Raw genomic sequence first — 17,066 nt, 5'->3', positions numbered from 1 at the left:
AAGCAGGTAACACAACCTTTCCATTACTTTCTCACCATTTGTCTTGCATCCTTCTAGACACAAATCCAGAATATATTTTTTAAAAAATTAATGTTATGTATTTATGTTGGAAAATGCTACATAGATGAGGTTGTATCAACATTCTTGTGTTTATGTAAGGCCTCCCACAGACATTTGGACTCACTGGACTTTGAGAAACAGCACAAAATGAAGAATATAAACAACCACCATTCTCTTTTAGCTTTTAGGACTTTTATGTATTTTGGGCAGTATCAGACTGCTTCTTGTATGCTACTGTTTATGTTTGGTACCTTTTTGAAGCTGCAGTCTTTACAGCACCTGGAGTAACCTAAAATAATCTGAAAGATACTGGATACAGACATTATCAGATTTTGTTGGGTTTTAATACTTGAACCCAAAGCACATCTTTTGACTAAGCTCATGCTTAGGTTTTCTAGAGCAAATCTCTTCACTGCATCAGCTATTCACTGCAGCTAAAGTACAGATTGTCCACAAAGCAATAGTGACTCAGTAACACAAGTCTAGTCTACCCCCTTGTGCCTGGTATGATCTCAAATATCACATCAAAGAAGTACGAGTTAACTCCATCAATCCACTTCATTTGTGCTGATTAATTCTGCTCATGGTCTTCTGCTAGGCTGGAACTAATAGACCTGCTATGGCAGCTTTAACTGGAATCACAGAATCACAGGATGGCTGGGGTTGGAAGGGACCTCTGGAGTTCATCTAGACCACCCTCCTGCTAAAGCAGGTTCTCCTAGAGCAGGTCACATAGGATTGTGCCCAGGCAGGTTTTGAATATCTTCAGAGGAGGACACTCCACAGCCTCCCTAGGCAGCAAACAACAGGTATTTAATATTACCAAAGTATCAGTTAAAGTGCAGGAATATTACAGGTCAGCTAAAAAGAAGATACTTGGTGGGGGGGTACACATAACTGTAAGACTGCAGTGCCTTCAGGGTTCCCCCATGGTATGAAGACACACCTGGAAAAAACAACCAACCCTCACAATTACTAGATGCTGCAGGTGACTTGGTCAATGAATTGCAGGTGACTTGGTAGATGAATTGCAAGTGACTTGGTAAATGAATTTGGGTTAAGTTCCCTTTTTGTGCTCTGTAAACTGAAAAAGCAGCCTGATAAAAATCTTGTAATTCCCATACTGAAGAAAAATATCTACTTATGTAATTTAGTCACAGATTATTAAGCCAAATGGACTGTATGCTTTACTACCTTACAGTTACTTGTGTAGGTTTTGTGCTAGGCATTGTGAATCCAAGCTATCAGCTATCTTATTGCAGTGAAAAAAGCAAGGTTTTTAAAACAAAACAGTACCTTAAGAATTTAGTGAGGATTTAAACTCATACAAGATACTTAAAAGACAATAAAATAGTAAAATACATATTTATTTCTGCTCTACCAGACAGACCTTTTCAACTCAAAAATTCAAGTCATTGCAAATAAATATGTATTTATCTTCAGTACTATGAACTATGATGGATTACTGTCACACTTTAAAAAGATGAAAAAACCTGAAACAAAAAGAAGAAAACATCTCATCCTTGCTTGCTTCCTTTTGATTTGAATATTTTAGATATTCTTCCCAAATGAGATACTTTCTTCCTCTTTTTACCTTAGAAAGAGTGCCTTCTCCCCTGTGTTTGTCACGGATGAGGGTAACTGGCTCCTGTGGGGCTAGAGGGGAGCTTTCCTTAAAAGTTTTCACAAACATTTGTATTCAAAACCTGTTAGTAATAAAGAAATAAAATTGCTCTTTCACTTTTGTTTTTACCATTACTGAAAAAGGCAAATGAGAAAGCCTTAAAAGCACACAGTGCTAAGTAGGCATATTCTTGAGTTTCAAATTAAAGTGCAACAGATATAAAATGTGAAATCTTTTAAAATGTATCTTCACTCATTTCACAATATGCACATCTTTTTCCTTTAAAACTAGTATTTCACCCATCAATAGTTTCAGATCTAAAAAAGGCTCCTGAGTAGTATTGCACTTGTAAAGAGTTCAATATTCTTTTTTAAACAAAATTTTGATAAATGAATACTCTGACAAAGTATGAAGCACTCCAATACTGAAAACAGGAGAGGGAAACGTTCCTACAAAGGTTTTGAATTGAAGGCCACATTCTATTCACTGTATATTGCAATCCAGTATCTCTCAAAAGTAACTTTGAAGACCAACACGTACTAAGATTGAGCTCTGCCTCTTCTTGCATAAGAGATGCCTACGTTTCTGCTCACTGTATTTCTAGGTGGTCTGAACTTGACCACTCCTTCCCCTCTGTGTTCTTTTATTAGTAGGTAAGTTGAATAAATGCCACTTGAAAGCCTGTAATGAAAAGTTAAGTGCCGCTCCAATGAAAACATACAAACAAACATTTACATATTTTACTGTTCTAACACAAAATGTTCTCTATAAAGAGTAGAAATCAAAATAGTGTCAAGTAACAGGATTACCTAAGAATGCATTAAATTTCTTTTTCCACAAAATAATTAGGTTTCTTCATTAAAACCAGAGGTATTTCAGTTCAACCAAACAAGCCCTATGGATCTTTTCTTCCAGTTCCAACAGAAATTTAATTAGGACAAATAAAAGATTTGTGAGATATTTTGTTGCAACAGTAGCAACCCATTCAAGTAAGGAATTAATGTAAAGTTTTATTTCTGGTCACTTACATGACTAAAATACCAATTGAAAAATTGATTAATTCTTAAGCTTCACAAATTCCACTTTTTTAAAATCTTTATTTCCTCTACTTAAATCAATGTCTAAAAATGTTTCTCAAAGGATGTAATACATTTCCACTGAAAATAGTTTTAATTCTTTTTCCAAACTTTTTTATAAGAATTGAAGGAAGGTTGCATCTTCCTTCAATGTCCTATTGTTTTGCTTAAGAAGCCAGTCCCTACTATCAGAAAGGACCTGGCATGGCCATATACACACACGTGCTCAGGTGCAGTATCATACAGATCAGTAAATAATATACAAAAAAAAACCCCATAGTGTATAATACTGTGACAGTTTTTCAGTATATTCACAGACAGTAATCTCTGATTACCTGTAACTAAACTGGCCATAAATCCTGAAGGACCTTGTCTATAAAATTGAGTAACCCATCAATATACTCTATTTCTTCTAAAAATACCCATATTTTACACTAATATACACGGCATCTGCTTGCAAACACAGACGTAGCCATAAATAAAACTTTATTCTTTCATTTCATTTACAAGCTACCAAGTACCATGTATTTACACAGCACTGGACACTTAAAGTAGTTGCAGTCACAAAATGATCCAGACAGCTGTTGATAAAGTAAAGGATCTTAAGATAAAAGCAAAGTAATACTGTAACAGATAAGTGGCAAAAAAAAAGCAGTTTTGCCATAATGATCAGACTTGCATGTTGCATCAATTCTGGTTGAAACAACTGAGCGCCATGCAATTCTCAGCTTTAACTGTTTGCAGTCTGGCTAAAGTTTGCACAGTCATTTCTCCTTTGCAGTTATTAAAATAAAAAAGTTAAAAACTATAGCAGCAACAAGCAAACCCTGTGACAGGAAGGCAAGGTTTAAGAACTAAAAAAGTTTATACAATGTGCTTAGGAAGGTTGCAGAATTTATCTTCCATCGGCTGGAGTTCGACTGAGTGACAACATGATTCGGGCGTATCTTTCACACAGTTCGTGTGTGGAGTAGGAGGGTAACTTTGGCGGATCATTGAAACCTTTAATCTCTGTAGAGCAATCTAGCAGTTTTGGCAGGAAATCTGTCAGCTTTTCTTGCAAGTTGGCTGCAAATAAAACAATAAAACCGAGCATAAGCATGTATTTCTGTTGGATGTGGAATTTTCCTTTTTCTGCCCAATTTTTATTTAATGTTGGGTGGGAGCAGGTGGACTTTCACTTGGAATAATCCACTTCCTTTAAGTCTGCCAGTGATAACTAGGACATACCATTCCTAGGAAGATGTTAATATAAATGCCCCTAAGAAGGTCTTAAGAAAAACAAATCTTTTTCCATTCAAAAAGCATGTTTCCTTTAAGGCCTAATAACCCAGTGCAATATATGGAAAAATTGGATTACTCAAAAGTCAAGGTACCTCAAAATACATTACCAACGCAGAGAAGATACAGGTTCAGTTCAAAACACTGAAAATATCACATTTATAAAAAAGGGCCTTTTACCTGAATGAATAAATGACTTACGTTCCATTTCTTGTCCAAGATAGGAACACCAACGGTTTCTCATATCTTCCACAGCAACAATATCTTTTTCTTCCATTTCATCCACCAGTAGTAATGGCAAACATGGGACAATAAGCTCATTCATAATGATCAGGCCGTTATTTACTTCCTGATCATCTCCTGATTCAAACAGTGCTGCAGCATGTTCATTTAGTTTCTTCATAAGCCACCACAAAAAAGGAAAGCCTTTAAGTATACAGCATTTCACGTTCTACCACGCATCAGTTTCTGTTTAAAGCACAGTCTTCCTACAAAGCTACCTAGCAATTTGTATTAACCACAGTTACACTTTATTGTTTACAGTGAAGATCATATACTCTATTAAACCACTTGATCTTGTGCTATTCCTCAAACCACTTCATTTGATACCTGCCAACTCAACCTGTGCAGCTGAAGACCAAGATCCTGTCACCTGCTTTGATTTCCTCACTTTTGCTAAAAGTGACATAATCAAGGAAAAACAACATCCTTGTTTCCTGCTGATACCTTTCCCAGTATTCATCTCCCCATCAGACTGTGGCAACAGGGTCAGTCGGTGAGTCTGCTCACCAACACTGTGAACTGTTGTTCCTACCTAACCCTTCAGAAGCTTTTCTTTCAGATCGTACTGAGCATACTATTTACATTCATAAAGAACATGACTGATTATTCCCCCCCAAATGGCAATAATTTCTTTATTACTTCTACTATTTTTTCCTATACAAATTTAAGTATTAACTTGTAAATGAAATGAAAATGCAACACTTTTCTACTAATTAATTTTGTTAAAGCTATGCAGCACATTCAACTCTGAAACATACTTCACCCTTCACTTACTAGCAAACATTCTCGTCTGTAGTGAGATATCAGCTCTTCATCATGCCCTCTGTATGGGCCTTTCGACAAGAGTTCTTTGTTATTCTGGTAAGCATAGATAAGGTAGAGCAAGGCTTCCATGTAGCTGAAGTAAAGAAATAAAAACATTAGCTGCAACATCTAGGTACCATCTGTTTCAAGGTAACTACTACACTTTTTAAAGGATAGGTAACTTCACTTGCTTGTTTGACTGTAAGTCCACCCCTCCCCAACAATCTCTTCATAATGTTTTTTCTACCACACAATTTCATCTTTTATGTGCATTTAAACAATTTATTTTATTATCAGGTTACATCACTTGCACATAAAGTCTGACCCAGAGCTCTCTGAAAACAATGGATATCATTTTACTCACTTAAAAAATAGCTATGGTTTAGCCTTGAGTATACATGAAAACTTTTTTTTTTCTGCGTGCATTCATGTCATATTAGGTTTGATCTTCTGTTGCCATCTATACCTTGATAGCATTCTACACCTTAGAAAATAAAATTGAAAGCTGTCACCTTATTTCTAAAACGTAAATTGGGAATTTTTAGCCTCACTAACTGGAAGCACATTCAAACTGTTTAAGTCTAAATTGATGGAAGAATCCACATCATTTCAAAACCAGAAGTGCTGCTAAACCATTGATTTTTCTGTCTTTAGTCTAAATGCAGAACATAAATACAAGCCTAATTGGTAATGGATGAGTAACAGAGAACCAAGGAACCTAGTTAATAATCAGAGATCCCTTTACACAACAGGTTCACAATCTTCCCTCACCTTGCTGTATACCATTTCCAGAAAACACCTTAAACTGTTAATTCTCTGACTTACAGAAACCCATGCCTATGAAGCCTAAGCCAAAATCACTAAAACTGCTCACAGAATTATGGAGTTCATTGGGCCAAGGCTTGGAAAAGATGCAGAAAGCACAGGATGACTAAATTTTAGACTACTCTGAAAAAGGCCAAACCCAGGATCGCCTTTCAGTCAAAACTGAAACACTGCATTGGCTTTCCAAGAAACTTTAAAAGGCAACTGCTGAAATCTATGGTTTGTTCACTTTTCATTTACTACCACAAGAGTGAGCTGCAGGTAAAACTCCTGCTGAGGTTTGTTAGCTGGCTTCATTTATGTCACGCATTATGGGTTCCACACTACAGTACAGTCAGAGGACATATGACTGAAAGACCCTTTAATTCGCCACCTGCAGTGGAAAGAGGGCCTTGTCAACCACCGTTAAGAGATCATAAGTGAATACTGAAAGTAGGCAAGAAAAAGATATGCCAAACTACTTTAATGTTCATTTTGTGTTTGCTCATCACAGTACAATTATTTAAGGAATTCAGAGCCCACCTGGATAAAGGCAGATTTTTGGCTCCAGGAACAGACTGAGTGTTGCTAGGTATCAGCTACTGTTATTATATCTAAGAGAAATTGCTCAGCTGAAGGGGATGGGTTTCTGAAGCAAAGCCTCAAAACAGTCCTGCTAATGAAGATTGTATTTTAGTTATGAAAGTCTGTGTTTTCATAAATACTTTTAAAGTTACATTTTTATTATGTCAGTGTTAATAAGGCAAGTAAAAAGTTCATCAATTTAGTCTTGCTTTCAGAAAAAGGACTGCCCTCTACAATGTACAACATAAGAACGTCAGTAAATATCTCCTTTGGGAACCTGTAGCTGAAACACTGGTTCATAATTGCAATAGATGTCTTTAGATCAGTTCAGTGGATACCCACATCCTCACCCATCATCTAAGCATGCTCCAGAAACTCATAACTCTAGTCTTATTGTCTTTCTATTGAATACCTCTTGAAGCATTTATGAAATTGCATTTCTTGCCAGAGTCTGATAATTTTTTCTGGTAACTTCATTTCTGACAAATATCAGAGTCTTAAGACTGGTCATTATGGGCTTGTTTTGTAAGTTATAAAGATGTTTGGTAACAAATGCCTCACCATAATTCTGCAAATTGATGTAAATAATGTAAAACTACAACAAAAACACTGTTCAGCACAGAGGAGAAACGTGTGCTTCCCTCCCTCCCTTGGCATAATCAGGATATATTATGGCAAGAAACAGATTGCTGAAAACACTGCTATTTACAGCTGAAGGTGCCATGCTGGAGTCCCAGTGCCAAGCAACTTGAAGGTCTTACTGTTCCTGCCTGCGTGCTCTGAGTGTGCATGAAGTCCGGGGGTAACAAGGAGGTTTCCTACATACCATATCGATGCCAGAGACATTTTCTACTGCTAAGGGATCAGGCAAGGGCAGTGTTTATTTTTAAAATAAGCCAGGCAATCTTCTGACTTTGTACATAATATTCTGTTTAAGACTGACAAAATAGCCTATTGCAATTTAGATTATTAATGAATGTTCTAATAATGACATACTAGCAAGGAGAAGACAAACCAAAACTATGGGTTCATTGTGTTAGTCACTATACAAAGACATAGCTTGTCACAAAGACAAGGCAGTGTCTTTTGTAATTGATTTTCCCATTTTGTTTGGGGCCTTTCTTTTTGGGAAGCACCTAACACAAGAAAGAGAAATACGAAGCAATTTATTACACAACATATAGACAAAAAATTAAATTTTGTTCCTGCTACAGTTTCCCTATCTACTGTGTTATATACAAGAAATCAGCTAAAAATTGACTACAGAATTGTTTTCACAATCAAATATCTGTATCATGCAATAGCTTGCAATTTTCATACCACAGATGTCAGCCACTGGATATTCTGCAGCTCATCATTTCATTCCTTTGGCTGGGCATGGAAGAAAGACGCAATTCTGTTTTAAAGACTCTTCTGCAGAATATTTTGAGGCTTTTATACTGTAATTACCATCCTCTTTGCATTTGTAGATCAGAGAATAAATTTTAGGTTTAGTACATTAAGTACATAAATGTCACCAATTTTATATAGCCATAATTTCTGTCTCGGTTCAAAAAGAGCAGGGAATAAATCACCATTGCCTCATGGAGCTAAGAAGAATCAGCTACAACTATGACAGTTATGGATGATAGTTTTCCTCATATGTGTTCTTTCTTCCTGACCTTCAAAACCCTTCATGGGTGGAATTTTGGCTCAGATAAATGCAGAAGGAAAAACTTGGCTTCTGTGGGAAGACCCATTAAAAAAAAACAAACCCAAAAGGGAGGTCTGGTTTAACTTGTCTAATTGTGACTGCTGATGAAAACAGATGAATGTATGTGCACATGTGGTTCCAGAGAGGAAAGATTCTTATGGCTGAGGGATACCCAGAGCACTTAGGGATACCCAGAGCACTTAAAAGTAGGAGAGAAAGAGGAATATGGGTGCATGTGGAGGGTGCTCTGAAAAGAGTCCATGGCTTGTAAGAGATTGGAAATGGAGATGAAGAATAGGAAGTTGCGAGAAATTTTGAGGAAGATGCAAGACTGAAGACATTAATGGACCAAATAAATACTTAATTAAAATGAAGAACATGTTAAACAATTCTTAATTTAAAAAAGAGCTTTACTTATCAGTGTTACATTTTGCCTTCAAATCGCTCTACTACATTTGGGTTCTATACTAACACTTACCTCTTTTTTTGGAAAAACTCCAATCCTACCATGAGAAACATGGTTGTTTCCCTGAAGTTTCTATAGTCTTGATGCCATCTCTGCATATAAGAAAGGGTATATAGAACTTCATTCATAAACATGAAATATTTTTTTCTTTTCTTTTACACACACACGCGCACTTTACTTAGTGCTGAATACTCACAGTAAGTGCTAAGGACCCCATAGGAGGCCTGCACGTGTAAAGCCTGCCTAAATCTGCCCTGCCTCAATTAAAAGAAAATATTTAAATTTCTAAACTGTTTCTAGATAATTTCTACAGAATCTATTACCGTTTGAAAGGAACACAAAGCATCTTTGAAGAACCACAGTCAGAATTTGAAGAGATCCCTTTCTTCTCAAAAACAGCTGAGAAGCTAAGAGCCTTTTTCTTCTTTCTTACATTACACTCAGTTATTTACTCAGAAAGTGTTAGAAAGCTTCTGTAAGTGGTTAGAAAGCATTCTAAGTGGTGCACAGGAATCTGCCTAGGACATAAGTATCCACTGTTAAGAGTCCTTAATGAACAATATTATGCAGAGTTGAAAGTGACACTGTAAAATCAGCTACAAACTTAGTTTTAAATGAGAGATTAATTATTTTCATTAGTCACAAGTATTTAATGTCTGAGATTTGCTCTTGTTTTCTCTTTCTGAATTTTTTTAATGGCAGAGGAATTAAAATTAAATGCATAAACTGGTTATGTATGTTCTCGGCAAACAAAATCTGTTGCTCATCAGAAAAAGGGAATGGCTGCAGAGACAGCTGGAGGAAAACCGCAAATGTGACTGTGCTGTGACCCAGTGTTCAATATGCATAAGGCTGGGCTTAGACCACCCTCACTCCTTCGTTGCTGTTTCTAACTAGAGAAAGCCGGTTGGCTCATATGGTGATAAATGACAAAAATACATTATACTTATTTAGGCTCAAGTCATTGGAATTAGATGTGGGGGGAAAAAAAAAATACAGCTTTAGACCAATTGATAAAAGCAGTCTTCCCACAAATAAATGGTCGTTCAATAACCAGTTTTAACTTCTCAATGTAAGACAAGAAGAAATTTGTGAAGATAAAATTCAGCTTTCTGATAGCTATTTCACATTACAATTTAAATTAAAGCATAAAAAATACTGACCTCGTATTCCTCCATATTTACTTCATCTGGTTTTATCATTTCAAGTTTAGCTTGAGCAACCTTCATTATGTTACGGCACCTTACAAAAAGCAACAAGAAGTCATGGAGTATTACTGGAAATTCTCAAAGAATATTATCCATACACACAACAGCCTCAAAAAGTGTAAGCTACAGCCTTATGCAAACCAGTATGAAAACATTGTGAAAAATGTGCTCTCAGCAGGAGAGGGCATATTTCTGAAATACATGTGATGGAGACCTGTACTATCTAAGAATTACATCTTGTTTTATTCTGCTAAATTGCAACACTGCCCAATTTTTAATTTAAAATTCAGAAGGCTTTAGATTTCCAAATATTCACTTTTAAAAGTAACATTAGAAGGTTATTCTAATAACACTACACAGAAATTATGTTCTCTACCTTTCTATTTATTTATTTATTTAAAAAAAAAAAAAGATAGAATTTCTAGTGGAAAAGAGACACTCTCTTACTTTCAGGTAAGTTACCCATCTAGCTTGTAATGCTTTGCTGTCTACTGCCGGCTTTCAGGGCAGCAAGGAAATGCAAATTACACAGCCTTGCACAGTGCTTTGAAAGAAAGTACAGAAATCTTTGTGCAAAATTATGAACCACACTGAGTACTTCTCCTTATTTCATACCAATAGAAGCCCAACTTATTCCTTACTTTTTTTATAGAGATTTTTATAAAGATGCTATTTTTTAAAAAAAAATCTACTTGCAAGCCATTAACTGGAAGAGAAAGCCAAACAAGCACACTAGCAAACACACACTGGCTGAATATGCAGGGGCTTCTCCACACATCAGAGAACATTCATGAGCACAGGAAATGAGACATACAAATCTTATTACCTTTCATCAAAGCTAAGATTGTGATCTCCAAACTGTTCCAATAATGTTCTCTCAATTATCTTCTTTGGTGCCTGGTTTTGGATGAAGTACACAATTGCATGACGCAAGCGATAATCACATTCAGGTGGTGGATCTTCCTGGGCTAATTTTAGCAAGCGTGTGTATTCCAATTTAATTGCCTAAATAATTTCAAAAATATGCATTATTCATTTTGGCTTTTAAATCTTAAGCATCGTAAACACTAATAGGATAATAGCCTCTTGCCTAAAAAAATAATTTTTTAGCAGTTCCATAGATCACACTTCTAACAAATCTGAACTACGTTAAAAAAACCCAAGCAAAAAAACCAGAAAAACAAATGGTAAACCTGTTCCTGTCTCTCCCCAACTAAGCCTGCCAAAATCCCAGGTAGACCTTTACTTCAAAAACAGTCCCTGAGCAAAGGTTTATCCAATCCCTAGAGAGGCTTCTGTAAGTCTTTACAGTCCAGAAAGAGTGTAAGATTTCATACACTTTACAAATCTCATGAGGTTAAAAAAAAAGTACCTCTAATACATGGTTAAAATGCAAATACATGAATGAAAAATTCTACAGAAAGTTTGAGGAACATGTATGATTTTGGAAACACTAAGTGAGAAAGATCTTTCAAAAAATCAAACTGTAGGATTTCTAAAGAAAATAATACTTTAATACGAATAGTACTGATCTTCTATAGGGCAGGACAGAGTCCTTACTGAATATTGACTTAGGTCATCAGAAGCATTTACTTTTCCAGCTTCACCAGCACACTAGATTTTAATGAACATCTGCTGTTATAGCAATTAGATTTGATTCACTGAAACTACACAGCATTAAACAAGAACAACAAGAAAAATAATTGGAAATATGGTAACAAATGTTAATATGTTCCATAATTTATCTCTCAAAACAGGGAGGTGATTGGATTGTTTGCAAACACTAAATGCCAACTTGAAACAAATAACTTAGCACAGTAGCTTCACACATTAGCGAAGTTCAATGCAATGTAAGTATAAACTAAAGCATGCAAAATACCCTCTGAATATTTCAAATTCCATTATGTTAAAATACCTGGCAGTAGCAGGTAACTTCTTGACTTCTAACTATGAGAAATTTAGGCTCCCATCACTAGTACATGTTTTGTTTCAGGACTAAACACATGGGTAGGATGCTATTCATACAGGCTTAAATACAGAGCATGGGGAGAACTTTAAAACCAAAGAGAATGTTCTGCATCAATATTTTTAAATATTACTCATATGCATTACCATTAAAAAGGAAGTCTGTGAGAACCCATTATAAATATCAAAAGCCACAGACAAGGTTTCTGTTATCTTACATCAGAAGATGTTCTACCATTAGAAAACCAACATGGACAACTATGCAACTAAACCCTGTTTATTGGGGTAGGTCAGAAACAAAAAGACAATTGCTATTAGGCATTTTTCAGATAATTACTTAGAAGCAGGAAAAAAAGCAACACGAGCCCTATATTTTATATACATATGTAAACAAAAGATGTTTTACTACAGATTCAGAAATCCTATGTACAATTAAAAAAGTAACACTATTTCTTTACACAGCATATAGGAAAAACGGATGACAGAAAAAATATCACATGCTTTCATTTTCTCACTGAGAATGTTATGTAAAAATTTTAAGGCAAACATTCTGCAAGGAACTGTCTATAAAGTTTAAAAAAGGATGATTGGAAGAGGTCACTGATGAAGAAGCATCTTAATGGGTTTGTATTAGTCACATCTCAAGCTTTTCACTCTAAAGGGGGAATGAAACTTTAGCAGTAACAATGACCCACATCAAATGGGCTTTATCTAAGTTACACTAAAATAAAGGCATCAGAGAAAAGAACCCACAATTTTCTGTAAAAACTCACTTTATAAAAATCAAATACATGAAGAGACCAGAGTATAACAGTATTAAAAAAATATTGTAGAAGCTTCTACAACAGGTTTATGGACTAACGTGAGATTTCATCTGACGCATTTCAAAACACAAATTTTGTTACAAAGTAGGACAATTTCATCTGCATATATTCATACTGTGTTCCTCAAAAATGAAGCACGTTCCACCCCTTATGAGTTACTGAAAACACGAATCAGCAGAAAATGAGTGAGGAAACTTTTCTACTCTCCAACAATTTTGTGTCAGAACATTTTCCCACTTAAAGACAAAATACCATCCCCATGAAGTGAAAATCTTTAAGCACTTTTAAAGACCAAAGAACATATCAAAACAGGGCTCAGTTGACAAGTCTGAAGCAGTAAAAAGAAACTTCTTTTGAACTGCATTTCTGTTTTAAAATTATAAAAACACTCTTCATATTAAATAAAATAATTAGCTGCAAAGAAACTTTCTGGTAAGGAGTTTCATTTGACCAAATAAGCAGGGTTTTTTTCAACTTAACAGAAACAACAACAACAACAACAAAAGACATTTTCATTAAGTAATAAATTTGGAGGGAAAAACACAAAATCAATTTAAAGCAAAAAACCCATGACTGAATCCAAAACAAAACCTATTTCACTAAACAGAGGCTATGGCAGGTGTCTCTCCATTCCCTGAGGGCTGGCACAGGGTTAGGTTATGGTCCATTACAGGTATCCATTACAAGAACCCACACAAACAGACGAACAAACCAACCCATGAGATTTCGATTTTCTTACCAAGGCATTTGAAAATCTTGTGGTGGTGATTTTCACTTGGGTTTTGTTTGTTTGTTGCTTGGGTTTTTTTTTTTGTTTGTTTCTTTTGGTTTTTACGATTTCTTCTAATGCAACTACATCATTAAGATTAAGAACAAACCAGACTGCTACTTAACGACAAGCAAGAAACTTCTTTTCCTGCTCCAGATCACATGAGAGGATTTTACATCATGTCAAAGTAATTCCCTTTCTAATACCCTGAAAATTCGACAGAACCATGAGCAAAAAATGCTCAGAAGTTTACATATTTAAGAAGACTAACACATTTGAAAATCTGGTATCATTGTGAAAGCAGCAACCACAAAAAGCCTTATGTCTAATTCCTGGTAATAAAACACTGCATAAATAAATACTATTAACATACATGCAGTTACACAAAGGAAAGTGATTTTCATGTACTGAAAATCTTTTCAGGAGTATAAAACAAGAACATCTCTGAAATAAATAACAAATGACTAAACACCAACATCTCTGGGTGAAAAAAAAACCCTGATGTCTCAAACAGTCTAGCAAAGGCATGGGTTTTATTACTAGCAGGGGAAAACAATGCATATTCTTATTGAATACATATCTAAATTTCATGCTACTATGATTAGAAAGCTAAAATGCAGAAAGGTATATAAGGTACTAATATCAAGGCAGTGTACTGCCGAATTGACAGGAAGATAGCCTGTTTTTCAATGGGAGAAGTATCTAAATGGAGGACTGATATCAGAGTATGTATAAATGCTGGAACTGCCCTAATATGCATTAAAGGGTGAAGGGAGAAGCTTATCTAACAACAAAAGTCAGAGAAGAAAAAGTTGAAAATGTTAGTTGTACCTTAAAAAACCCTGCTTCTGGCCCACACCTGTCATAAACATTCCTGGCTTTACCTATAGCCATGATAATACCTTGCATGTTCGGGGTCAGCATGACCTGCCACAAGGGATTTAAGGTAAAAGGTTTGAATGATTAATATTTTAATGACCAAATTCAATATACTTTTAGTCTCATGCAAGACAAAATGCAACTTAATGCATGCATACATTGAAATGGCACATTTCAATACAGATCTGGTGTACACATTCTGCAAGTCAGTCATGGCATGTGTATATATTTTTACTGTAACGACATATAATTACAGGAAGCTTACAAAAACAAAACAAACAAACAAAAAAAACAACCCACAAGAAAACCCCAACAGAACTATGTCAAAAGCAATTTGAAAGTTACACAGTCAAAACTTCCCAGGAAAGGAACATGCATCCTTCAGCATTAGTATCCATCAGAAAGTACCTATTGATAAGTGCTACCAGTCACCAGTTTCAAGTAGAAAAAAAATCAACCGAACACACTTTTTGTACACTATTATATATATTATACTAAAAACATAACAAACTACACCACCGTATTTTATGCATATTTCAGTATCAAAATAAGAAACCCCATTGCTGAAAATACAATTGGTCCCTGAAGCATTTGCAGACAAATTCTTACATTTAACAAACACAAAGCCAAACATAAAACATATCTTACAGCTATTCATACCAGTTGCATACAAACAATTTGATACATCTAGTTTACTCAGGAAGGCCTTTCTTCTTTGTTATCTGTAAGAAAAACTCCCTCTCTCCCTGCCTAAGGTATAACTGGCACAGCAACTAGCAGAGCAACTAAAGATAAAAAACCCTGAACCTTCTGGAAGGGTTTCCCACACAAGAACAACATTAAAAAAAACAAGTGAATACACTTACAAACAAAACACAGAAATAGGGAAGAAAGTCACCATCCTCTAGAAAGAGAAAAGTATGGGAACAACAGTGGGGAAAACAACAAGCCAAACTCAGTGTGAAGATGTCAATTAAATAATTTTATTCCCCACCCAATACTTCTAGTTACAACTGATCCCAGTTACAGGGCAGAATGACCTGAAGTACCCATTTGCCTACGGAAGCAAAAGCTCCCCATAGTCCACCCAAGAACACATGCTTAGACAAATGAGAATATGAGCTGCAACGACACTATCCCCAACCAAACCAAACATGGAGTAAACTGTGCCAAGGCAGGACAGTTTGTTGATCTGTTAAGGTTGGTTTCTCAGCATAACATGGGCAGATGATATCTGTTCCTCAAGTAGTAACAGGTACACACACCATCCTGGGTTTGATTTTAGGGGGAGGGCAAGAACTTTACAGTTTTGTTTCTTAAGCTTTGGAAGAGTCAGCTCCACCAGCCATATCAGTTCCAGGTTATTTCCATGGATTATAGAACCATAGAATAGTTAGGGTTGGAAAGGACCTTAAGATCGTCTGGTTCCAACCCCCCTGCCATGGGCAGGGACACCTTCCACTAAACCATGGGTAACTTGATCCTTTAAATTTGAAAAGCTTAACCTTGGCATTGGCAAATAAGGTATCAAACTTGAATTGTAGCTTTATTGGACTGACAAGAAAGCACAAACATTAAGATCACTCGGCATCCTGTCATTTTTTAAATCACACAGTAGTCCACAATCTAGGACCAGCATTTCAATTGCTATTTGGCCTAACACAAACACTCAACTTCCACAGCTAAAAAGACATATACACCTCCAGTGTAAATGGTACCATGCAAAGCGTGCCCAATTAGAGTAGCTAGTGCTTTCCTTTCTCATTTCATTACAAACTAAGACATTGTTAAGGTAACAAATCACTAAGCATTTAGTTTCACAGAATCTGTTAGGTGCCATGATGTGCAAACATGCCAAAAATTCTCATCAGGCAGGCAGCACAAAAAAGCACCGAAAAGGAGCGGTGCACAAAACTGCAATCAAATGTACCTCATCGTCATAACCCCCCTCCTCTGACTCAATCACAAAAGTCCCTACATCAGGAATCGCCACTTCTACAACTCGCTGGTTAGCAGCTGGTTGAGCTGGGGCATTATCAGCTGTCTGCAGAAAAAAACCATCATCAGTACATGAGTGGAAGGAAAAAAATTAAATAATCAGAAAACAAGAGAAAATGATAGAAAGGCACAAACTGACGCTGATCAAGTCAAATCATGTGCACTGCTGAAATTCTGAGAAAAATTATATATATCACTTATATACTCTAATTACTTACAGTTTCTTAATTTTTAATAAGTACATTTTAAAATTAAGCCATTAATTATTAAAAAAAAGCAACCAACTTCATTTGTTCTTTATTCACCCATCTAGAGGTTACTATGCCAGTATTGCAACTTTAACATCCACTACCAATTCCAGGCAGTTGTTAAACCATGTGAACCCACCACTTCTTTTCATACATTTCACCAAAAAGATAATACATATATCTGAAGTACCTGATGAATTCATAGAAGGGGATAGCAACAAGCCAAAGGCTAACATTCCCTGATACTTCAGGAGAAAAAAGCCTCTTGCAATCAAGGTATTACAAAATATATTTAAAGGCACATTACATTCAACTGGTTTATTTTTTTAGAAGAACAACTACACAGAAAAACAGGGGAAAACTATGCTAGTCACCAAAATTCTTGCAATGTTAAGTGAGTTTTAAATAACGGAGACAAATCACAGTTCCTATGGTCTATCATTGTATAATAGCCAGTTTACAACATTTGCAGTTCTTAAACATTAAGTCTAATCTGAGTG

General features: G+C 35.7%; 1 protein-coding gene across 3 annotated transcripts in view; it reads right to left on the bottom strand.

Moving 5' to 3' along the window:
* Positions 1-3,511: 3,511 nt before the first annotated feature.
* Positions 3,512-17,066, bottom strand: part of USP25 (ubiquitin specific peptidase 25) — a gene marked incomplete at its 5' end in the record, with an annotated part of 93,713 nt that continues 80,158 nt past the window's right edge. Inside the window, 8 exons of one of the 3 annotated variants that reach the window (XM_080613035.1) lie at positions 3,512-3,828; positions 4,243-4,438; positions 5,098-5,221; positions 8,688-8,767; positions 9,839-9,917; positions 10,710-10,888; positions 14,273-14,368; positions 16,251-16,364. In XM_080613035.1, the coding sequence (XP_080469161.1) occupies positions 3,656-3,828; positions 4,243-4,438; positions 5,098-5,221; positions 8,688-8,767; positions 9,839-9,917; positions 10,710-10,888; positions 14,273-14,368; positions 16,251-16,364 (1,041 nt within the window). In that variant the 3' untranslated portion in view covers positions 3,512-3,655. The remainder of the gene's footprint in view (positions 3,829-4,242; positions 4,439-5,097; positions 5,222-8,687; positions 8,768-9,838; positions 9,918-10,709; positions 10,889-14,272; positions 14,369-16,250; positions 16,365-17,066) is intronic. The other 2 variants (XM_080613036.1, XM_080613037.1) reach the window with 2 other exon arrangements.

The sequence above is a fragment of the Psittacula echo genome (genome assembly GCF_963264785.1).
Source record: "Psittacula echo genome assembly, chromosome: 3".
NCBI classification, from domain to species: domain Eukaryota; kingdom Metazoa; phylum Chordata; class Aves; order Psittaciformes; family Psittacidae; genus Psittacula; species Psittacula echo.
The sequence above is the reverse complement of the archived record's forward strand: the minus strand, read 5'-3'. Positions and strand labels throughout refer to the sequence as shown.